Source organism: Macaca thibetana, chromosome 3, assembly GCF_024542745.1.
Source record: "Macaca thibetana thibetana isolate TM-01 chromosome 3, ASM2454274v1, whole genome shotgun sequence".
In the NCBI taxonomy this organism is placed as follows: domain Eukaryota; kingdom Metazoa; phylum Chordata; class Mammalia; order Primates; family Cercopithecidae; genus Macaca; species Macaca thibetana.
In genome coordinates, this window is record NC_065580.1 from 90,683,893 (window position 1) to 90,710,280 (window position 26,388).

General features: G+C 35.8%; 1 protein-coding gene across 1 annotated transcript; it reads right to left on the bottom strand.

Annotated features, from left to right (window-relative positions):
- Positions 1–4,687: 4,687 nt before the first annotated feature.
- Positions 4,688–26,388, bottom strand: MACC1 (MET transcriptional regulator MACC1). Its single transcript, XM_050785394.1, is given in 5 exon segments — positions 4,688–5,827; positions 18,432–18,620; positions 22,730–24,771; positions 26,275–26,355; positions 26,358–26,388. Coding segments are annotated over 5 exon segments (2,556 nt in total). The 3' UTR covers positions 4,688–5,614.

Consider the following 26,388-nt stretch of genomic DNA (forward strand, 5'->3'; position numbering starts at 1 on the left):
GAGCTGTTGTATAGATCCCAGATCCATCCCATGCATTTGTTCCGTCTGAGGCACAGAGGCAGGCAAGCCACAGATTTTGCACGTGGTGACCTTGCCACTGCGCTACATACAGCCCACATCTTACAGCAATGCCTTTGTCTCAGGGCCTCTCCTGACAGTCTTGAGCCTTTTAGGCAGAAAGGTGCTTCAAATGGCTATGATAAGGAATACTAAATATTGTGTTTCTACTTTATTTTTATTGTATTGGCTGTTCATGTATGTAGGAGTTAAAACAGGCTAAACTGGAGAAATAAACTCATTCTGCCCCCCCCCCCAAAAAAGAGTTAGGTGAAATCTCATTTATCTTAAAGCAAATTAGAGGACTTACCAAAAATCTTTCCGTTTCTATAGAGATGAAGGAAATTTTAATACAGTGGTTCTCAAACTGGGGTGCCTGGACCAGAAACATCTGCATCACCTGGGAACTGATTAGAAATGCAAGTGATCAGGCCAGACCCTCTGAATGAGGAATTCTGGTGGTCGAGCCCAGCAGTCTGTTTCACCAAGCTCCCCAGATCATTTTGCTGCTGCTGCAGTTGAAGAACCACTGCCATAATGATTGCCTTGTCTAAGGCCTTGCAAATGAGACTGGAGCATGGTTGGCAGCGTGCTTTGAGAAGCTCTTGGTGAAACTAATGCTGACCTCCTAACTCAGTACTCAAGCACCATACTCTAGCTTGTTTTAAATAGCTGGAAGTCACCTATTATTCAAAAACAGTGCATATTACATACTCGATTTCAAAAAGATTATGTAAAGAATAAATGAGGATATTTGTAAAGTGCTTAGTGTGCTTATGTATGTGTGCTAAATGTGCTATGCCTCACACATAGAGGACATTATTTTAATGTGGATAATTGGTATTCAAATTATTACTCTTAATTCACATTCTCTTTTCTCAAAGCAAAACACAATACATTCTACTCATTGAACATTTATAGACATTTAAACCCAAGGGGAACACTAGAGATCATTTGGTTCAAGCTCCTTGTTTTATTGGTGAGAAAACTGAAGACCAGAGAGGCCACGTGACAGGTCCACAGTCTCATAGGGAATAATGGACAAAGATTAGAAACCACGGCTCTCAACTCCTAGACTAGTGTCTTGTAGAGGAAGCCTTTCATGCTGTACTCATTATAACAACAATAATATTTACTATGAAATTTTCTCCTTTGGCCTTACTAATTATTACCCAGTGCCAACCTCTCCATCTCTACTTCCTCTCACATAAACTGATGCTACTACTCAAAATTACAAAACTATTTATTGGGCTTAAAACTTTCTAGATGTACATAATTAGAAAATCAATGTAAAATATACATGCAAAAGATACACATTTCTACAACATTCAGTGAAATCTTGATGCTGAACATCAGATACATATCAGATGCTACATGTGTATAAATTCAAGTTTCCTGTGTATATGCAGTCACTTTATTTTGTATTGTGGACCAGTAAATATATATGCAAGAAATGAACCTTCGACATGCCATTTTATTCTGAAAAAAAAAAAAATGTCTTTGGATTATCCCACTAATCATATTGATGTTCTTTAGAACTTCACTCTCACTAAACCATATAGCAACATGTGGGAGAAAAGTTCATACAGAAGGAGGAGGAGGGATTTACCTATGTATCAGAAGAAAAATGATCTATTTTAATGTAAAAAGCCTCCAGTGACATCATTGTTCATTATTCTCTTTTTCTTTTATATTACCTCAAATATTCCTTAGATATAAACAATTAAGGAAAACGTAATTTGCAGTAGCAGAATATAAAAATTCAAGTCCTCTAACTTCCAGTTACAGCATTATACAAATTTGAATGTCTGTATTTTCTCTATTGTATGTTCATGTCACACATTCAAGACTGATTAGTAGCAGCAATGTTTCTCAGCCCAGTGCCATCCATTGATTTAGCATTCTATTCCTTCCAGAAACCTAGTCATCCCCAAACTGAAAACTTTATATAGTATGTTCTACATTACAGGCCATGAAAATGTGCTGTAACCATTTATTAGTATGAACAGTTAATGATACACTATTGAATGCTCCTCCTTAATGGTTTCATATAAAGGCTTTAACACAAAGGAAGTAGAGGATCTGTGGCTTACACAGAAAAATTATTATGTTTCAAGCTGGGCACTGAATTAAAATCTTATCCTAAGTCATGCATCATTAGACAAAAAGCCTGAGGAACTGAAAGAACCATGTAAGCATTTTCTACCTTCAAAATGCTTAAAGAAGTTTTAGATTAATGGAATTTGATGCTTTTAATGATGTCAAAGATTGGATATAAGTGCCGTATTATTTCACTGACTTACTGCCAAATATTAAAGGCAATTCATGATTACTCATTTAATCTTTTCTGATTATGAAAACCCATTATAGCAAGAAAAAATATAAAGTTCAGAAAATAGAAACTATTTATTTAAAAATTAGAATATATTTATACAAATAGAATATTTGGACATGGGCTTAAAATTCCTCTGGAAGGCTAGGAGTGGTGGCTCACGCCTATAATCCTAGCACTCCGGGAGGCCGAGGCTGGTGGATGACCTGAAGTCAAGAGTTCCAGACCAGTTGGCCAAAATGGTGAAACCCCGTCTCCACTAAAAATACAAAAATTACCCAGACATGGTGGTGCATGCCTGTAATCCCAGCTACTTGGGAGGCTGAGGCAGGAGGATTGCTTGAACCTAGGAGCTGGAAGTTGCAGTGAGTCAAGATCAAAACACTGCACTCCAGCCTGGGCAACAGAGCCAGACTCTGGCTCAAAAAAAAAAAAAAAAAAAAAAAAAAAAAAAAAAAAATTTTCCCCTGGAAGGATTTGTTATAAGATTATGAAATATATTTGTGTGTATTAATATTTAAACCATTGTTTCATCCTTAAATTACAGAAATCTTGTTTTTCATTTTTTTAAACTCTTATTATTCTCAATCACAATCATAATACATGATGCAATGTAAACCTGAAATTATTTATTTAATCTTACTACACTAATCACCAACAAGATCTCTGTTTTCTCAGATCTTGGAGCCCGGAAAAACCCAGTTATTAATCCCCACTATCCCTTCCCAAAATTCTCTGGTTAGCTGACATGTTAATAAGATTCCAAGAATGTTCTAAATAAAGCAAAATCACCACTAAAAATAATTGTGTTCTGAAAGTAAAAATCGTGTTTTCTTTTTCCTTCTCTCATAATTTTTTTTTAATTAAAATAAATTCTGTCTTTGAATGTGTGTACATAATTCTTTGGTCAGGCTGTGTTCCCTTATCATCAAATATAAATATTGAAAGCCCTAAAGATTATTCCTTTGTTTGTTTTATTTTGTTTTGTTCTGTTTTTTGTTTTTGTTTTTGTTTTTTTGAGATGGAGTCTCACTCGGTTGCCCAGGCTGGAGTGCAGTGGTGCGATCTCGGCTCACTGCAAGCTCCGCGTCCCGGGTTTACGCCATTCTCCTGCCTCAGCCTCCCGAGTAGCTGGGACTACAGGCGCCCGCCACCAGGCCTGGCTAATTTTTTTTGTGTTTTTAGTAGAGACTGGGTTTCACCGTGTTAGCCAAGATGGTCTCGATCTCCTAATTTCGTGATCTGCCCGCCTCGGCCTCCCAAAATGCTGCGATTACAGGTGTGAGCCACCGCTCCCGGCCAAGATTATTCTTAAATCCCAATTTGAATTATCATTGCCAGCATACCAAATATCCCAGGGTGGGTATATTAAAAGCTCTAAAAAGATTCTGTTTTTATTTTTCAGTCAAATGGACAGCTTTTATTCAGGTTCCCAAAACAAAATCCTTATTTGGCTTACCCACATTTCTTTGAGGCTGTGTTTTCTTTTTAAATTCTAGCAGCTTTAATGGCCTTAATGTGGCCTCTTCTTGCTCCATCCTCATCTCATCCTTGAATCTTTTATACTTTCACTTCTTCACCCCTGCTTCCTGCACCTATTCAGCTCCCACCCATCTAAGAGCTTCAGTGCTTTGTGGGATCACCGCTTACACCCCACCACACCAGGACAATGCCTACTCTTCCTTCAGGTTCATCATTTCTTTCCAAGAGGAAATTTCCCTGACCCACCCCCACTTCCAGTTTCATATGATGGCATATCTCTGTTTATATGTCGTAGCATCACAGCCTCTCCCCATTGCAACTGTTATTATGCATGCCATTTTATATTTAACGGTGTCATTTTTTCAAATTATCTATCACTTAGCACTACTAAAGTCAGAGTTCATGCCGGTTTTTCCCCCATTATTAGCCTCAAGCATCTATATGCCTGCCAAAAAATAGACACATATACTCTGCCTATTGACTGAATGACAATAAATGAATGACTGCCCAAATACACACATAAACACTGGCAGGCAACCAGAGATTGAACAGATGAGTAAGCACAGAACATCTCTTTGTGAACTTTGCCAGCCATTAGCATTTATACTGACCTAGGGTCCTATATAATTTTTGTCCTATATAATCAGTTAGGCTGTGCTTTATAAAACACTGTGGTACACACACACACACACACACACACACACAGACACACACACACACACTTGTTTGCATGAGCATGCCAACATAAAGATATCAGTATTTTTGGTGGTCAAGACCTCTCTACTCAACAGTATAATCAAGTTTCTGGTGGTGGTTGTTTTTAATAACTCATATTATTAAAAATCCCCAAGAGCTAAAGAACTATTTTACATTATAATCCTGCAGAGAAAGTCCCAAGTTAGGTAGGATTTAGAGAGGTCCCAAGATGCTGAAGGAAGCTGATGAAAACACTAGGTCCGTGCATGCAGACAACAGATTTCTGATAAGTCGTATTTTCCTTCTGGCAGTCTTTCAAGAGATGATGAAAAAAAGTAGCAAGTCTCACTTAAAACAAAACGGCATCTGTTTCCCTGTAGGTCTTCACATGCATTTTGTTTTTACTATTCTGTTATGCAGTATGATTTTTTAAAAAGAAATAGAAACAGGTTTTCAAGCAGAAAACCTACTTTGTACTGGCTATGTAGCCTCAGACGTTCTCTCCATTCCTTAGTTTCTTCACATGAAAAATGGGGGTGATGCTGGTGAAGCCCACTGATGAACTGGAGAGGTCAGGTGTGGAAAGCAGGCAGCCATGCCTGGCCACAGGGTGTGTGCTTGCTTCCTCTCTTTCTAGCTGCCTCCTGGGAACACTGCTTTGTTCATGTTGATAGCCTCTAGTTTACCCAGATATCTGTGTGATGTAATTATTCAAACAGCTTTAACTTAGTAAATTTAAAATAACACTGAAAGAGAGAGAGGGTACTTTTCTTTTTTCTTTCTAAGAACAAAGCAGCCTAATACTTGTGTTTGAAACATACACAAAAATACATATTGGAGGATAAAACCCATCTTGGCTATCAGTTAGGCTGTGTTTTCATCAGAAAACAAAATTGGTTTTGAACATGAAGGAAAATAGTATAATGCTTTTCTGAGATTCTTTCTTTCTTACACACAAACACACAGACACACACACACACACACACACACCATTACCTCATTTTCCCCTTACTATTTTCCCTCCCATCAAAAACACACCCTTTATTTCTATACGTCCTCAGAAGTGGAGAATGCAGTTACTCTCAAAATCTCCAAAGAATTTACTAGTACTAAAGCTCCAGTTAATTCTCTCCAGTGTTTGGTCACAGGGTTTTTCATTCTGTCCAAAGCTGATTGAAGGTCTTGTAATACGTCTCTGTAGTTATTTCCATAGTGAGCACTCCAGGTATACAGAAAATCATAGGCAGGCTTCCACATCATCTATAAAGGAAAAAAAAAATAGATTGGAGTAGTGTGGAAGTAGAAAGGAGAGGAAAATAGTTTTTTTAAAAAAAAGATGTAAAAAGCCTCTTAAGATTTAAAAGAAAATGGAATGCCAATTATACATGAAGTTATTTGATGTCATAGAAAATATGGTTTAATAACTATCAGCTTCCTGCTATACCCTTGTATTTTTAAAACTAGAGATTTTAAAAATAATAACTACAAGTGGGGCCTTTTTTCCATTGATCCATCATCTATACATTGCTGTTGCCTTAATGTGAATATAAAATTCCTTGCACAGTTTTTTGATGATAACAAATGTTATTGAGATAGCCTTTTTAATATTTGAGAGACTTTTAAGGTTAATTATTATTGTTATTATACCTATCTGTGGTGAGTTTTATGACACCAAATAATATATAAGGGAGAAATACTATATTTAACATTTTAAATCATTTTACTTGAGCAAGTCTATAAACAAGCAAAAATCTAGCTTCTTGATTAAGTCACAATGAAAGCAAAAATACAGTTCTCGAATTTAAAACATTTCTTTCATGATATGTTTTATAATCCAAAGAAAAACCAATATTCAATGCTGCTTCTTTTTGCTTTTCCTAAGCACCTACCCATACCAATGATGTCATTGTTTCCATAGAAATAAATGTACGTCAAAGAGAAACTTCACATACAAGCATATATGTAATGGTAACCAAGGCAACCAGGCTAGAGAGAGAATAGAGACAAAGGCAGACCAAATAAGACAAATTGTAAAATACACACACACATACACACACACACACAGACACACACACATCACACACACAACAGCTTAAAATGAATTTTCTCTAGGGAAACAATAAAATGAACCCTACACTTATAATTGGAATATTTGAAATATAAGCTTAGTTATTTGCTTATTTTGGGGGGTTCACTGAACTAATTTGGTTCTGATTCTATCACTTTCAAAATATAGGAACACAGACTCTGAGCTAAATATTATGCAGAACTGCCCTTTTAAAGTAGAACCTCTATCACAGTTTAGTGATATCACATGAACTAAAGCCTTGGCATATAATTTTCACCATCCTCCAACATCCTCATACAGTCTAATTTTAAAGTTAAAAGAATTAAAGACCTAAATAGGGAGTTCCATTATGTATTTGATTCAATCCACATAAAAGGCTCTAAGGACAATTTGATGTTATTTGTCCAAATTGACATTCCTGGGACGCCATGACAACCCATTTCCTCATCTCTCTTAACAGAGCTTAATTTTGCAAGGTAGAGAATAAAAGACAATTACCAAAGTTATACCATATCGGTATATGATGCAGCAACAAAATTCACCTCAGATTTTTGTATGTAAGTTTTACCCTCACCAACCAGATTAATAATTTATCTTCTATGTCTGATAGAATGTGAATGAGGTATCTGCTCATCTACATTTCTGAAGATGTACATTGAAACCAAACTTCTCAAAGTACAATTGCCACTAGTTTCTCAACAATGGAGTATCAGTTGAGACATAATAATGGAACCTTTTTGTCAGATTCAATCTTGGTTGTCACTGCTTAGTTGCAAAGAATCACTAAACAAATAGATTATTCTGTAGTGGGTATATTCTGTCTGTAAAATCTCTGAGACATGGATACTACCTTCCATTCACTTAAAAGTCCCTGATGCTCAACGAACTGGTTCAAATTGTCACGTATTTTTTAAAATAATGGTGTTTATAGCTAAAGGCTTCTAAGACTGTTCTAAGTCCGTTAGTGACTGAGTCTGACAAATGATGTATCTGGAGATATTTTATGATAAACAGCAACTTAAAACATTTCTGTAAAAAGGGGATGGCATAGTAGATTAGCGTAAAGCATCGCAGAAAACAGATGTCTCAAGAATTATAAACGGGTAATTTTATTTTGGGTTGTCCACTACACTACAGATTCAAATACTTTTATAGTCAGAGGCAGACAAAATGGCCCCACCTACTTTCATGAGTAGAAAAGCTCTGTATCTATGGCCAATCTTGCTGCAGGACTATAATTTGCTATGTATAGAAAAGCCCTTAGGCACACTCAATCAAGAAGCAGCTCCTCCGTGCTGCTAAGGGCAGGAAATGCCAGAGGTGATGCAAAAAATAGAAACTACAGATTCAGGAAAGGTCCAATGACACATCTACTCATGCACTTATGCAGAGCACCATATAACGTCTTCACATTTGGCAATTTGCACTAACAACAGAGTAGTGTCGACAGCTTTTGCAAATCAGAGAAATTTGGGTACATTACTGAGTCCCAGGCCCTAATTAAGACTTTTGAAGGTGCAAAGACTTCCCAAGAGTCCCCTGAATTTGTCTGAAATGCAAGGGGGAATATTGCCCTAAACCAATTTGAGATTCCCTGGAGTGTAAACCATAATCCGGCTAGAAATGGGTAAAAGAGCATTGGGCTGAAAACAACAGGGCGTTGATAAACTTTATGATTTACACTAAAATATGAGCATATTCTGCATTCCAGTTTTCCTCCTCATTGCAGCAAATTAAACCTGAATATTCCTTTGGTGCAAAATTTCATCTTCTATATACAAAAATCATTGGTAGCTCTCAATAAAGATGATAGAGAAACGCTTTGATAGCATAAATACAATGAAAATATTCAACATTATCATGGTTCATTAACTATTTCACTTATTAAATCAAGGTTTATTGAGTACCCTCCACTACAATAAATTTTCTTATAGTAAGAAATAAAATGATGAATATTGCATGACTCTTGCTTTTAGAAGCTTATAGCATAGGAAGGAGATAGATACTTGCACAAACACTGGCACAATGGATATAATAGGATGTGATAATAACAGAAAGACTCAAAAATTACTTGCATATTTTAAATCAGTGTGAGAAAAAAATGATTGTTCCATTCACTGAGAGGCATGATGCCATAATGGAAAGAAAGATAGGTTTGGGTGTCAGAGTCCTGTGTTTACATCTGAGTTCCATTGCCTATTTGATAGGTCAGTTTGATAAACTAATCAAGTTATCTCAGGTTGGAATTTTTTTAATCTATAAAATATGGATAATCATTCCCAAATTTTGTGTTCAAAATACCTCAGCAAGTATCTGGCATATAGTTTGCATTTATACTTTTAAAAAGATAGGGAAGAAATTACTTATTTTTTTTGGTAGGGGCAAGCTAAGGAGTTATTTTCAGCCCTACTGAGCATCAAGCAAAAGGGAGGGTATCTGATAAAAAATTATGATTGGAACGGGGAGACGACCTTGAGAGGACAGACAAAGGTTTGGCACCACTTGTGCTACAGGGACGGCAAAACACATGAGAGTAGAAGAAAATGCCAAGGAAAAGAATAAAGGGATACAAAATTTAATTCTCAACTAAGTCAATGATTAGTGGCTACAAGAGAGAAATAGAAGCAATAAAAGGACGGGGAGAAGCTGGAGTCAAAGGGAAAGAAAGTGAATCACATGCTTCATCTTGCAAAAGCCAAGAAGTATAATAACATCCGAAAAAGGACATGCATTGGCTTGCTGGAGCCAGCTCACACAAGCTCCCTGGATATCCTCCCAACTCCATGTTCAGTGACACCACAATGGTAGTTTAAAATGATGTCCGATTGGAATATTTACACTAAGAAAATTAACAAAAGCTGTAAGTTTAGGGTTTTTCCCTTTGCAGGGCTGGATGTTAAACATATGCCAGTGTAACACTCAGGACTTCCCTTTTCTGTTACCTCCACTGCTACCTGTAACATCAACAATGTGGGAATATAAAGAAAAACTTGGCAAATCCAGGATTTTGGAAATTAGCAAGCAGCAGTAGAAAATAGAGGTATTTTTAAAAGAAAAAAGTTTAAGTAATATTCTGTGATGGCAAGGGGATTTGGGTTTGAATCTTAGCTTTGCCATATGGAGAATTTAAGGTTAATGAGTCTTAAAGAGGTAGCATATATGAAGCACCCAAGAAGAAAGGTTAACTTCCTTTGGCAGAAACATAAATACAAAAAGATGTTAAAATCATTATGGAGTTAGGGCACAAAATTAGAGGGGCAAGTACCATGAGAAATTGAGAAGGAATGGGAACAAAAGCATATGTCAAGAGTTATGTACTTAATACACTGATAGAAAATATTAAATTTGGGGAATTATGTTTTCCCTTAATAAGTAAATCTCTAGGCCGGGGGTGGTGGCTCACGCAAGTAATCCCAGCACTTTGGGAGGCCAAGGTGGGTGGATCATGAGGTCAGGAGTTTGAGACCAGCCTAGCCATTATGATGAGCCCTGTATCTATTAAAAATACAAAAATTAGTGAGGCATGATGGTGCGTGCCTGTAGTCCCAGCCGCTCGGGAGGCAGGAGAATCGCTTGAACCAATGGGCAGAGGCAGAGGTTGCAATGAGCCAAGATCACGCCACTGCCCTCCAGCCTGGGTCTCAAAAAAAAAAAAAAAAAAAAAAAAAAAAAAATCTCTATTTGAGCTTTGCCTTAACAAAATCTGATTAATAGTCCAGGTCTCATTAATACAATAAATAGGCTAATCAGTTGTTTGATTGTCCTTTGTGGAATAGATGGAATAGATATATGAACATTTGGACACAAGTTCTAAAGATACTTTTATTTTTTCTGCATTTTTTATTAACTCGTTTCGTTCTAGTCTTCTTAAAAAGTAAATACATATTAGCCAAGACAGAGACATAAGAGGTAATTTGTGTACATTAATTAACAATAGACTCTATGAAATTAAGCCCTAAAATACCTACCCAGTTAGGTCACAAAAAATTCTAGATTTTGTAACAAGTTGCAAAGAAAATGAAGTCATCTTTTCTGGAAATGTTTGAAGGAATAAAATGGGTAGAATAAATAATTTTCTTTCTGTACTGACTAACATTTAATCCTCCGAAGGCTAGAAAGGAGTTGCAGACCGCCAAGATCTCTTCCAGATTTATGTCGTCCTGTATCTATTCTGCGTTTTAAAAATAGTTCTTCCTCTCTTGCTCAATGTTATGATTCAGAAAAGATATGCAGAAACTCTGCACTTGTGTTTCGAAAAATCAAAAGGAAAGCATGCTCCTGAGGGTTTGTTTTTTAGTTGTTAAATTATTCTTAACCACAAAAATACTCTCAGCCTTCTCATTTCTATCACAAATATTTAATACATAGGCTGCATTCTTACCCCTCTATTCTTAGATTTTTTTTTTGTTATTATTATACTTTAAGTTCTAGGGTACATGTGCACAATGTGCAGGTATACCTGTGCCATTTTGGTGTGCTGCACCCATCAACTCGTCAGCACCCTATTCTTAGATTTTTAATGGTAACTTCATGATGTTGCAGTTTCATTCTTAAATAGGAAGCGTGAGGCTGATAAAGGCACATAGTTGTTAACTTTTCATCTATGTGCTTTTCTCCTTATTAAAAAAAAAGGGCAGCAGCGTGAGTAAGTATTTAACATAGGAAGTTCAGCAGTTTTCCAAAGTTCCAGCTTTTGTGTGGAAGAAGTGTGTCTTAGGTTATCTTGTCAGTGTTACAGGACAAAGTAAAAAGTAATGGAGCAATAAAAAGTAGTAAGTGGGGATGCCGAAAGAAATTAAATAGGAATAAAGGCAAAAAAAATATATAGTTTTCCAAATTTAGAGTGCTCATTTCCAGAAGCCAGTAAGACTCATTAGATAATGCACTAGAAAATGAAATGCAACATGACTAAAAGAAATTCAGATTTGAGCATAGCATTCTGTGTCTTTTTTTTAGCTTATAAAATATGAATAGCAAAAAGAATGCAATTGGTTTTAACTACTTTTGGATAATTACATTTTGTCACATTAAAGGATTAGTAATCCACCTACTTTTCTCAGAAACTTATAGGAACAACATTTCATTTTCAGTACCATTAGCTGAAGAAGTATTAAGGCAAGGTTGCCTTCTTAATGATTATTACATATGTTCTATCCTCAGTACATCATTTACAATATTCAGGTAAGCTTTAACATTACCTATAATTAGTAAGTACATAAATATTGTTGAAGGTAAGATTGCTGTTGTCTTCAGAAGAGAAGGGAGGCTAACATATCTGGGGGCCCCTATGTCCTTACCAAGGAGATGCTGCTTGGTTAAAACTTGACACAATATTCTGTTGAAAAAGTATAATTGGGGACAACCAGCTAAATTTGGGTAAGAATAACCACTTGGAACTTCAGGGGTTAAGCATGAGCTAGGGGAAGACAGAGGACCTATTCCTTGCTAGTGCATCTGCTTAAATAGTCAAACATTGTAGGAAAACCTGCTAGTTAAGCCATTCTTACCAATTCCTAGTTGGGAGGATTCCTCATTGCCTCCTCATCATCACTGCCACCCATGCCCCTGCCAAAAACATATATTCATAGAGACAACTGACATCAGTGTTTAAAGAAACTGGGATTCTCCAATTTAACTTTTCAATGTAAACATTAAAACAAATGAAAAAATATAGTGTCAAGAGCTCTGGATTTAGAGGCACACAACTTGGTTTAAATCTAGACTCTTAATTTAGTAGCTCCAGGATCTTAGGTAAGCTATCAACCTTCTTTACACCCTTGCTTTCCCCTTCTGGCAAATGAGAAAAAAAAAGGTGTACCCAATGCTATAAAAGAATTGCTAAGTATACAAAGGAATGGATGTAAATGTTTTCGGCACACACTAAGAGCTCAATTAATGCTAATTATAGTTGAGTTTAAAGTTAAGTAACAAAATCACAGTCAACTATCTAGGAAAAGAACCCAGGTAACCTTGCTATAAATCTAGGGCCATTTTATTAAAGTATTGCCACAACTTTATTTCATTATTAAGCAGTTCTAACAAATTCTGATTTTGGTCTTACATATAGCTGGATTTTGGTTTTCTGAAATGCCTTATTATTTATGTTCCCTAGTACTAAAGCTTGAAAAAGAAAACCTAAAATCAAAATTAGTGTCTTTAAATCCATTTTACATTTTCTTAATAATGTTTAACTTAATATGCTTGTTATTTCTATTTGATTTTCAGTGTATAATATAGAATTAAGTCAAAAATCATAGGAATATAATGTGTTACCCCAGAAATTTCACTGTGCTTTGTTTGCTTTCTTACCTCATTCCTCCCAAAATGGAGTATCTTTTTGAAATTAAAGGTTGTAACAAGTATAGAATTGTACAGAGTAGACGATGGTAATCTGAATAACATCACGGTGCCACATCTCTAGTTCAAACAATGAATATTTGAGATATCATTCTACACATTTTACAACTGGTATGTGAATTTCCATATAATACTTTTCCCTTCTCTAAGAAATTATAAATATATTTCTCATTTCAAAAGAACAGCCAACAAAAGAATTAAGTACCAAGGCTAGAACTGAACCAGGCCCCGATCAGAACTTGATAATTCAACATCCCTGTAAGCAGAATCCAAAAGTTGCCATGTAAGCCAGAAAACCATATAGCCCAAGGATATTTCTCTTAACTTTTGCGAGAGATAATTTCCAAGGAAAATTAAATGTTGTTAAGCCCTTAAGAAATAAGTTGATCAGCCAAGCCTTTATCTCATTTTTTTTCCATGCATTGCTATTCTGCCAGTTTCTCAGATGAGAAACCTTGAAATAATTGCTAACTTTTTCCTTACATTCTTCCTATAGGCACTCTCAGTCATATTACTTAAAAAAAAGTGTATTTTATTATATTTTCCAAAAATTACTCAATGTTATATAGTTGTCAAATTCACCTTTTCCTCTTCCTCTTTGTTAAAATAATAAATAATATGTATTTAGTGAAAGCAATATGCAAAAAATGTCCCAAATATTACACATTTGTTATCTCATTTGATCTTCTAAACATCCAATGAGTAAGATAGTATTATTTTCCTTACTTCACAGACACACAAAATAGATTCCCAGGAAAGTAAAGTAATTTGCCCAAGGCTTGAGGGGTAATAGATAATAGAGGTGGAACAGAAGTCCAGCCAAGAATCTTAACCTCTATGCTCTGGTAGTCATTGAAGACTCCCCTCCATTGATACCAACATATGTACCTGACCACATCCCCCAGTAATTATTAAAATGAACTCTCCCCTCCCGGCCATATCTTCTCTGTGGTCTCTAAAGCTCACTGATATTTAGAAGCACTGAAGTCTACTTCTATCCCTCTCCAATTACTCAAAGGCCACCCATCCTTCAAAGCTAGGATGTGTCTTCTAAATGCTCCTCACCACTTTGATATTTTTTAAATAAGTTAAATTTGAAAGGACTTACCATTAGTATAATACAGCAGTTAGGACTTTATATAAGACAAAGTGAATTCGGATCTAAGCACTTGCACTTAATAGCCATGTAACTGGATAAATTACACAAATACATTCACCCTCAGTTTACATATATGTAAAGAGCAGATGGCCATAATGTTTTCCTTACAAAGTATATTGAAATAATAGAGATATTGTAAAGAAAATGCTCATAATGACTAGCTGACAATGAACACTTGGTAAATTACAACTATTACCATTGTCATCTAATCATATACCTTTAAGAAATATTGTAACAATTCAAATATTAACAGTTTATCCCAATTCCCAGGCCAAAATAAAACCTGGTTTTTAAGGAGAAAATAATCATATTTTGTGTTTTTTATGGCTCCAAAACCAATGTTCAGAACTGATAGACCCAGAATAATCGTTAAGTGTATGGATGAATTAAATACTGAAGGCTAGGACACAGATATAAGATACGAAACAAGTGGAAAGAATTCCATGTGGAATCTTTTATACACTTATATAAAATGAATAAAACTGCTTGAAAATCAACAACTTTCCCATCTTTAATCTAGACTTGGAATAAAGTACTTTGAACTCTCTAGCAGCCAGTCAGAAAATGAGGAACAGGTTGTGAATAGAAGATACAAAGGAAAATTAGATCTGCATTGATTAAATGGTGACTACAAAAAGACTTAAAATACATCTTCCCAGTTATGAATCTCTACAGGTGAGTAGTTTCTGATATAAAAAAATTACCATGAGGAACATAGACTTCGCTGGTTTCCACTGGGAGAGTAGCCCATTCTGGCAGGTCGGATAAGAAACCATTCTCGACAGGACTATTGGTGCCTGTGGTTGAGGTAGAGCCCAGTGGGCAAAGGTAATTTAAGAAAGGAAGTAAGGCCAGAGCGATGGTTCACACCTGTAATGCCAGCCCTTTGGGAGGCCGAGGTGAGTGGATCACTTGAAGTCAGGAGTTCGAGACCAGCCTGACCAACCTGGTGAAACACCCACCTCTACTAAAAATACAAAAATCATACAGGTATGGTGGCATGCACCTGTAATCCCAGCTACTCGGGAGGTTAAGGCATGAGAATTTCTTGAACCTGGGAGGCGGAGATTACAGAGAGCCGAGATTGTGCCACTGCATTCCAGTCTGGGCAACAGAGCCAGACTCCATCTCAAAGAAAAAAAAAAAAAAAAAAAAAAAAAGAAAGGAAGTGAAACTTTAATGTCCTTAGTGAATATGCGTCCTTATTAAACGAGATAAAAATAGCATAATCTATATTGTTAAGCAAGGGGGCCAATGAGGGAGTTGTAGAACAATTGTTGTCATTTGTGGTAATCATCCCTAGAAGGCTCAGTGAGGAGCACCCAATTTTGGTCAGTGAATTTTTTATCTCTGAATCCCCAGCATGTCCCCTTGTAAAATTCAACATTTAAAAAGTGAGCTATTTTTCTAATATTCTATTGATTCCTTTTTAAAAAAATTAAAACTCTAAATATATTCAGAAAACTCCAATAAATTTTCACTAACTTTCACGGAAGAACCTTGGCAATAATGACATCTTTGTATAGCATAAGTGCATTTTTTCCTGAAAGAAATGCTCTGAAAAATACACTTTGTTTATTATCAGATTCAAGCTTTACAGTTTTGTTTTTTGGTAGTATTATCATGTCATTAGAAAAACTGAGTAACATTTCTTAAAATTTAACTTGAGGAGGTGGTTAATTTAAAAAGTGACATTCTCAAAAGTCCAAAGAGAGGCTTTTTCTTCACCTTAGAAAAAATTAAGAAATGGTTAAGGTATTCAGAAAATCTGACAAATGTATTATTAATATACTCAATTCTTTAATCAGCTTGAGGCTTGGTAAAGATTTAATTTTGAGGCAAATTTTGATACTATTATGGCTACTTTACATGGCCTGAAAAGAGGACAAATATAAAATGAAATGAGTTGCTTAACCCTGGCCGCACCTTCTGACTCTGCAAATTAGTCACCATATTAAACAGTGATGGACAGAGTGCAATGGTTAAAGTCATGGACTCTGAAGTCAAACATCTGTGCTCTAAACATGGTTCCAGGACTTTCTAGCTGTGTATGTTTAAGCAAGTTACTGATCCTCTCTATATCTTAGATATTAGTGTCTGCCCCATAAGTTTTTATTGAAAGGATTACATTAGTTAATTTTTGTAATATTTCCAGAACAGTGCCTGTCACGGAGTCAGTGCCAGATAACTCTCCCTAAGATACAATAAAAATAGAACAAAGGGAAGAGAAAGAAGTTAAAGGAGAGAAAGTAAGTGAAAGAGCCCAACTGTAGGCATTGGCACACATAGAAGGCAATTTTTGCAGTGTGTGCCCTCTGAGGAAATGAGATACAGGAAAAAAAGCAGCCCAGTAACCGCTAGACCTGGTTATCTCCCTGCCCCAGTGCACTTCCCCCGCTCTGCACCCCCTACCCAGAACTAATATCAGTGTGCTTTGAAATCAACTACTTGACTTGTAAATTGATCATATTTAAGAATCTCCTCCCAAAGAGAAAAATTATACGGCTATTTTATTAGGAGGTTGGAAATTAGCATATATTTACCCATTAGTTAAGTGACCTCATAGGTAAGATTTCTGTAGATTATTTGGAATGACCTTAGGCCAATATACTGTGGATTTTTCTAAGTATTGAATAACATGAATCTGAGTGATGACTATTACTATTAATCACAATAAGTTGAACTATCATAGAAAGTCACCTAGGGGCTTTCCTTTCTCCTTCTGAGTGTTTATCAGCCTCAGGCAAAGACTTAGTCATTTATGATTTGGGCTCTGCAAAAGTAAATAATGGAAAAGTAGGTGGTTTGCTGGCCTCCATGAAGATTTAGGGGAAGACAAACTATAAACAACTACAATTAGAAAGAAGCCAGATGCTTAAGGAGGCTGACAGAATAAATAACTCTGATAAATAACTCGCAACAAAACTCTTTCAAAACAGAACCTTAAGAAGAAAAAAAGGTCCTGCTTTCAATTAGACAACTTTTTAATCAGTTAACTGAAATGTCCGAATCAGAAGCGCGTATCCCTCATAATATTTATTTTTCCTTCTCACAGGCTTCCCATCTTTCATCTCATTCTGTAAACACTTGAGTCCATTTTGTGTACTGCACCAAATGCTCTATTATGCTTATTTACAGGCTGTAATGCCCTTTTAAGTTTATGGAGATAAATGTAGTCTCTGAGGGGAAAGACATCTTCAGTCCTTGGCTGCTCCTGGCTAAAGAGTCTTATTTTGGAGAAGTCCTGGCTGGAGAGCCAGGCTGCAGGAACTCAGACACCAGCCTGCTGACACTTCCACTGCAGCTGCTGGAATTCAGCTGACTTGATTCGTCTCTACTTTTCATGCAAAGGTGGCTTTGTCCTGTTCACCCAACTGGAATGGTTGCATCAAAGTAAGAAAATTTTCTCCAAAAATGAATTCCCAGGTCTATGCCAAAAACAAAGTGAAGAATACCTCTTCTGCCCTCACCAAGTCATCTCTAATAAGAGAGAGATTTCCTTAAACATAAATATCTTCAAAATGCTTGTTCATTTAGAGAGAGAGATACAGAATATTTTACATGTGCCCTTCACTGGAATATTTTTATTTATTTCATTCAATAAAAATGGACTCACAGTTCTTTACAGTAATCTGGAGAAAAATATTTATCTAACTTGTGCCTAACAGCATACATTTGTTTTGATAAAAAACAGTATTTTCATGGTAAATATTTACTTTGTACTAAGTGCTATCATTCTGCAATTGATGCCTGTAGTTATTGTACGCAACATTGTGAAGGAGATAATGAAGCTCTTAGGTATCTATTTCTCATCACCAGTGGCTCTATATCCACTTTCTTAATGCTTCTTGTCACTGAGCATTAGTTATCACAAGTGACTAAGTCTATGCCTGAGGCCGACAAATACATATTATTATACTTTCCTCTATTGTCCTGACTTGATACTGTCTCCCACCTTCAAAATTTACCTGTTTTATGACTCAAGTTCTTATAGCCATCCCCACTTACTGGCCCAATTTGATCAATTAATTCATTGATCAAAGGCCATGAGAATATGAAATCCAAAAGAAGAAATAGCAATATTTTAAAGGCTCTCAATGCCTTTTAAGAGAGTGTGTGTATATTTCAGATTGTACTGAGGAGTTACTAGTGCAGTGATTCAGTTAGTGGATCATCTTGGACACTCCCCCAATGAATCCGTGAATGTGGTACAGGTTTGATTACATTAGTGTTACTTGGTCTGCAGCTTTTCACTATTGAATTACACAAACAAGTCTTACCTCAACAGCAACATCCCCAGTGTTTCCTCGATGAGGAATTTCATATGCCTCCATTTGTTGCTTTGTGAGTCGTACTAACTTTTCAGCTAGTTCCCTCCAGCCTTTTCCAAGCTTGACAGCTGAAGTCAGAATAGCAGCTTCTTGGATGAGACGTGCAACTAACCATTGGCAATCCATTTTCAGAAGAGCCTGCAGCAACAATTACATGTCACAATTAAAAGCAACTAACTTGGGCTTTTTTCTCTATAAATTGGCATTTTTATTACATATTCTACAAATGGGAGTCCTTTTTTCACAACATATATAATTGAGTTTTCTAAAGCTCAAGAAGTTGATTCACATTTAAGCAAATTCTATAAGCAAACTACAGTAGACATAACTAAGTCAGAGTTAGGGGAGATTTAGAACTAATTCAGTGGCTAATTATAGGACCTTGGATAAACCACTTAACTAATATGTGTCTTTGTATCTTTAATTGTGAAAAAAGGAAGTTAAAGTACACACTTCCAATGGTACTCTGAAGTTCCAGCGGTCTAATTTATCAATCTAGGATTGGTTATTTACTCATGAGAAATAAAGCCTTGCTCTATGAGAGGACTGGCTATAAGAATTTCTCTAAAGTGTATGTGAACTGGTGATGGTAAATATTATTCTATTTTCACCAAAATATGACTTAAAACGTCCCAGAATCATATCTGTTGTGGGAAAAAAAGAGACATTCCTTCAACTTTGAACAAAGCTATTGATGTTTATAAGTTTAAAATATACATATGTTTATTAAAATACTCTCCCTCATCACCAATAGAATGGTATTAAACATAAACTACAAGGTATTAAAGACAAAACGCCGGCCGGGCGCAGCGGCTCACGCCTGTAATCCCAGCACTTTGGGAGGCCGAGGTGGGTGGATCACGAGGTCAGGAGATCGAGACCATCCTGGCTAACACGGTGAAACCCTGACTCTACTAAAAATACAAAAAATTAGCTGGGTATGGTGGCGGACACCTGTAGTCCCAGCTACTCCAGAGGCTGAGGCAGGAGAATGGCGTGAACCCGGGAAGCGGAGCTTGCAGTGAGCCGAGATCGCACTCCAGCCTGGGTGACACAGCAAGACTCTTTCAAAAAAAAAAAAAACAAAAAAACAAAAAAACACACACACACACACCTAGTCTTCTACAATGCAAAATAGAAAACCATCAGACTCTTACCTAACCACGCATGTTTCAAACAAGTCTACAAGTTTGTGTTTTGCCTTGAGTACTATTTTTAAAATATGGGATTACATCTATCCATACTTCTTCTTTGTTCAAATGAGAAAATAGAGTAGCTCCCCCTTATCCAGGAGACACGTTTCTAGGCCACCCAGTGGATACCTGAAACTGCAGATGGTACCAAATTTTATACACACTATGTTTTTTCCTATACATACACACCTATGGAAAAGTTTAATTTATAAAATAGGCACAGTAAGAGATTAGCAACAATAGTAATAAAATATAACCATCATAATATACTCTAATAAAAGTTATATGAATGTAACCTCTCTCTCTCAAAATACCTTATTGTACTCCACTCACCTATTTGTCAATCATGGTTGATGGTAGGTAACCAAAACCACAGAAAGTGAAACTGTGAATAAGGGGAATTACTGTAAACATGCTTTGTAGCCCCTCATTATTTAATGGCACTTTGGGGGTTTATCTACCAATATGAAACAATAAGTAAAAATGAATGAGCAAGTAAGGCAACTATGAAAGTTGATAGCATGTTCATTCCCCTGGAAGTATGCAGTTAGAAGGACTACCTGTGGTTTTGATACATAAACGGATCCAAGCCTTTATACTGAAGAGTTACAGCCTCAGTGAGAAACAATACTGAGCCAGCGGGTCCCTGGTGGTGCTTTTAGTAATCTGTGGAGTGGGGTTACTATTTTATATTCCAGTTTCTGGTTTTAGAGAAAAGATCTGTACTTGGAGTCACAAAACATGAGTTTAAAATCCAGCTCCACATAGTATAAGAATTCAGATGCATCACACAATATCTCTATTTAATGATTTTAAAAATTGATATAGTGTTAATTCTACTTTGTCTAAACCTCCACAATCATTGTGAAAATCAAACTGGATGCTGAAGTGCTTTAGAGAGTGTCAAGCATGTAAGGACAGCCAGTCTCAATATCGAGAGATGACTGAAGGGTTTGGATCCCACAATCTTTTTTAGCTTATCAGGTCTCTTCCTGCCACCCCAAATTAATATGCAATCCTAGGAAAATGTGTATTTACTATGCAAAGAAAGTTTCAAGAGACAACTCTATACCCCAGGCTCCATCACCTGCCAGTCAGAGAACCAGGCCTGAGCCTCTTCAAACAGAAATCCTGAAACCTCCACTAAGGCTTGGAAACTCCATACTTGAATGGACTCTCTACTAGATTTTCTAGCTGGACACTTGAGGCACTCGGATAATTATCATACCCCAAAAAGTACAGGTATGATCAGGCTTGAACTTTCAGACCATCATTAAGGACCTTTGGCCATTACAATATTTTTAGGCCACTAAAAGAACCAAAGAAATTATTTTTCCAACTCAAACCTTTGCAGGTGAATGTTGAATATGAGGTATGAGAGTTAATGAGCTATTACAAAATGCACATGCAGCTTCCACCAGGTAGGGCAGCTTCGAACATTCAGTCTCCAATAGTTCTGAATGTCCCAGGGTAGGTAAGAATGCAGCACACCATAAAAAATCTATCAACTTAGCAACTGGATATTGGAACTTTTGAATTTCAGCTCCTCTAAGTATCACTGTAGAATCATCAAAAATATTGAAAGACAGATAATGTTATATATATTTATTTATTATATGAATCATTGTTAAATGCCACAGATTAAATTTGTCCTCCAAATATTTTCTACTTCTTTTGCATCTTGATTAAAACTTTGCCCATTTGCATGAACCTGCCTATATAATTTTATTTACCTTCTACAGAGCACCAGCCTTTCACAATTATAATGATATTTAATACACATACCTACACATATATAGTATTCATACAAACATTTTTATACACACACACATTACTTTGTTTCATGAAGGCATAGTGGCTTTAAGCATGAAACCAAAAAATATTTAAATCCCATCTATAAGAATAGGCAGCTATAGGACTTAGGCAAATTGCCTAACTTTCTAAGACTTGGTTTCTTCCATCTGTAAGATGAAGATACTAGCTATACTTAACCCCATAGAGTTGTTAATGGCTAAATGAGCACTAGAGAAGTATTGACAATCATTATTTTTGCACTCATGTTTTAACCATTTTTAGAAATATGCTCTTGATATTTTTTATTTGTATAAAATATTGAATTTCTACTTTAAAGGTAAAAAGTACTTTGTAATTCTCCACTGAGCCTTCCACTGGGTTGGATACTACATTAAAGAATTTGACCCTAAGAATCCTATTTAAACATGAGGATTAAGATGAGAATACTAATATCATTGTTTGGGCTGTAATGCATTGCATACATAAGAATATTAAATTGCTAAAGGATATTGGTAATACATTTTAAAAAAAGAAATAGCCAGGTGTGGTGGCTCATGGCTGTAATTTCAGCACTTTGGGAGGCCAAGGTGGGAAGATTGCTTGAGGCCAGCAGCTCAAGAGCATCTTGGGCAACATAATGAGACCCCCAATCCTAAAAGAAAAAAAACGAAAAATACACAGGCATGGTGGCACCTGCCTGTAGTCTGAGTTACTTGGGCAGCTGATCCCTGGAGGCTGAAACTGCAGTGAGTTGTGATCATGCCACTGCACTCCAGCCTGGGTGACAGACCCAGACTTTGTCTCAAAAAAAAAAAAAAAAAAAAAAAAAAAAAAAGAAAAGAAAAAAAAAGAAAAGAAAAAATCCCACACACACTGAAAAGTGATCTCTAACAATGGCCAAGTTAGTTTTCTTTAGCTTGCTTTCATGTTATGGAGCCTCTCTGGTATCTTAAGAGCTGTCTAAATATTTGAGACAGGAAGATAAGTCGTATCTGAACTGTTAAGCCCAGCACAAACAGAACTTTTAATTTTCTTTCAAAAGATGATCCAGTTTTGGGGGGAAATCACAATTGAATCTCAAGTTTAAGAAACCAGTTTTATGATTATGTAGGAAAAACTATATTTGCTATAAAGTATCTTTAATGTATTTAAGACTGTTGAATTTTTAAACATTTCTCCTCTCACATGTTTGGTTATAAATATTGTCAAGTTAATATAATTCTTTATGGCAATTCATTACTATGATCAAGCAATACTCACCACAATAAGTTCATACAGAAACTTCCTTGTATTTCTATCTGTGTGGCAATCTTCCTTTAACTTCTTTATAACATAAGAAACTTTTTCTGATTCTTTGTCTGCTTGAAGTTGATGAAAATCTTCCAGGGACAGATGTGAGTAACCCAGGACATCAGCTAAAACTTTCCAATCATAAACTTTTTCTGACACCAAGGTTAATACAACTGAGTAGATATAAGTCAACTTTTTTAAAGGCAGGGCAATTTGTTCAAGAAGATTTCTGGTTGTTAGGACACTATCTGACATAAACATTACTTGTTCCTTTGAAATCACCTTGACATTTTTGCAGTGTACAAGTCCAATCTTACCTCTGAGGACTCCTATATACCATTCTTTCACTTTGGACTGCCCAATAGCTTTTACCTTACCTTCCCCGAGGAGAGCTATTGTGTCCCCTTTGAAATATTCAAGGAAGTAATCAATCTTGCTTTGTCTTAGCACTGCCTTCAGGGTTACCCCATAGTTGGTAAAGTTCAATGTTTTATCTTGAAATGTGGGATATTTAACAAGCATTTTTGGTGATAAAGGAGCAGACTTGATTTCCTCCTTCTTCTGCAAATAGGCTGGCAGATTTGAGAGCCTTTTTAGGTTTGGAGTTGGATCAGGAGTAGTGACAGAGAACTGTGCAACTGGTTCACCATTGGGAGGTTCCACCTGAACACAAAAATCAAACAAGTGCATCTCTCTGTGCTCAACTAAAGAAAATAAAAATTGTTGATGAACTACTTCACCTGCTTCCAATTGGTTTTGTTTAATTTCTTTCCTTTCTCCTTCTGTCTTTACTTCAAAATCAGGATCACAGGAAACAACAGAAACACTTAAATCTTGTGGCTTGTCAAGTAAAAATGACTGCTTTCCCCAGAGCTGAAACACGACTGGAGATACGTTTTTTTCACCCTTCTTAATATCAGAAATTGTAAGCTGTCCTGGCATATAATTGTGTCCACAAACTGTTAAAACAACAGTAAAACTAGGATGGATATATTTGGGTCCATAAATTCCAATTGAGGTGGTTTTGTGGATATAATCCCAAATGGTGGCAACTGGTGACTGAAGAGCTTTAGCTTGTGCAGCAACCACTAGATACATTACCTGACTCAAGTCGATTAGCTTGACTTGGATGGTGTCTTTATAAATGTAGCAGTTACTTAAAACTTTAAAAGGGCCTTCTTTACCCAAGCTGTGTAAACACACCATTTCTGTCATGACTTGGCTGAAAGGATCCTTTCTCACTTCAGCCCCAATTTTCATCTCCAGCAAAAGGGCTTCCATTGTATTGAGGTTGCCTAACATGATTTCCAACAATGGGCTCACAGTGCATGAAAGATCATGGTTAAGCATGGGTGGCGGATCAAGGAAAGCCCTTAGAGACACCTCTTGGAATTCCCCCACAGCCACATGACCTTGGGGCACATGAACAGTGATGTCTGATTCAGGTAATTGTACTGATCCTCCTTGATGGTTTACTTTGCAAGTTATGGTGACCTCCGCAAGTTGTGTCTGGGCCCATCCAGGGCTCTGACTAATTGTATTCAAATCAAGGCAGGAGCGGGCCAGCTGGCGTTGACTTAACCAAGCCATTTTATAAGCCTCTCGGTCATTTTTAAGCCATTCTAAGTCTTGTAGTAGAATCTGATCAGAGTTATGTATACTGTGATGGGAATGTACTGTGTCATCTAAAATGTCCAGAAGTTCTGAAACGCTTTTAGATCTTCCAGATTTTCTTGAGGAAGACTGCCTAAGTAACTGAGGCACATCAAGTTCATCACCGGAAGAATCAAAAGAATTCCCATTTTCTATTTCTCTAAAGAAAAGAAAAGGATCTTCCTTTAAGATGGAAATATTATTTCTCTTCCTATTATTTCTTAGCTGAGTTATGTCATCCAAAAATGGGTTAGAAGCAGACAGTTGATTCCAGAATGGATTTGTAACTTTGGAAGCATTATTACCATGAAAGGTGAAAGCATCCGGCCAATTGTGAAGCAAGTCTGGATCCTGGCATTCTTTTTATTTAAGGAAAGACAAAGCAAAACAAAGATAAGGTGGCATTCTGAGTTATAATCAAGATTAATTTTTCCCATAGCTTAAAAATTCAGGACTTACTTTTCATTTTTCTTTCTGATGTCTAGTCTACCAGCTAACACAAACTCAATGTTAAATTTGGTCAGATTTGTATGTAATGAGAAAAGAATATTTTTTCTACCAGGTTATTTTTTGAACATGTGTAATGTTATTTTAAGACATCATGATTTATAAACTAAACAAATAAATATTTAATAGGATGTAATAATATATTTAGCACATTTTCTTGAAAATGACTCAGACTAGCATGTGTTTGTGCTTTATTATTTTATGTATCATGTTCATAAACGCACATTTCTGGTCAAACAGAATAAATCAGTTATTCAATTATCCACATTTTTCTAAACATTGGATTGTTGGTCTCATTACATTCAGAATATTAATTTAATGTTTTCCTTTTCAGATAATATTCAATATGTAGAAAATATCAAATACATCTGTTAACATTTAAAATAATATTTAAAACAATATACTAAATTAGAAGTCATTAATTTATTAGATAAGTCTATGATAACTTTCTATTGAAAAATGTTAATGAACATTTTTCAGGAAAAGGAATTAATAAAATGAACATTGAAAATTTAGACCACCACTGGTTTTATCGATCAAAGGAATTCGTTGCACTCAAGATTGCAATGGCAAATAATAATTTTATCACTAGAAATTGAAGCATTATTACTTTGGAAAGTAAGTGTCTTAAGAATTTGTAACATTAAAATATTTACACTTCTATTACAAGAATTTCTAGATAGCTCACAACATTGAAGCCATTTTTTTGTGTGTGTAGAGTACTTGTTCATTTCTTAGTAAATAATTATAAAGACTCTGCAGACTTTGTGAAGCTAGTGCTGCTTTTAGAGACAGGCAGAATAGCTAACCAAATTTCCAGAAGTTCTACTGAAAAAATAATTCAAGCTAAATGTCAGAATTTCTTTTGTTTAATATACATAGAACCATTGTCTTGAATGAAATGTTTTTAAGTGTTATATGCTAAAAATTAGAAGATGGATTTTGAAAAATAAAGATGGCATTTCTCTTACATTCACACTTTTCTTTAATACAGTATCCCCTAACTCTCTTAAAACTTAGTTTTCTTCTGAGTATCAGGTTAATTTTTTGATGCTCCATGAAGATTTCCTAGGTCGACCAACCTTCAGAGAGCCTTTTTGTCCCCAAATTCATTATAGTTATTGCATATAACACTCATTTATTAACAACATTTTTCCTTTTTATAATATTTATCATAATCTGTTGGTTGCGCTATTTTATTTTGCACACCTTTTTAACTACTTCTATGACAAAAACAAGATTTTATAATTCTTTCCATCTTCCAAAGCATTTTCAGAGGTAGACCTTCAACAGTTATTGGTGATGAATTTCATGTACTTACATGGACAAAGCACAACAGTAATAAATTCCCATACCTGTAATATTGCAACTTTTTGAGAGTTTTCCAGCTTCCATGTCAACCGAATTTGCTTCAGACTTACTTTGTGCAATTCTTCTGACAAAAAATGTTTTCTTTCAGTGATTAGCAT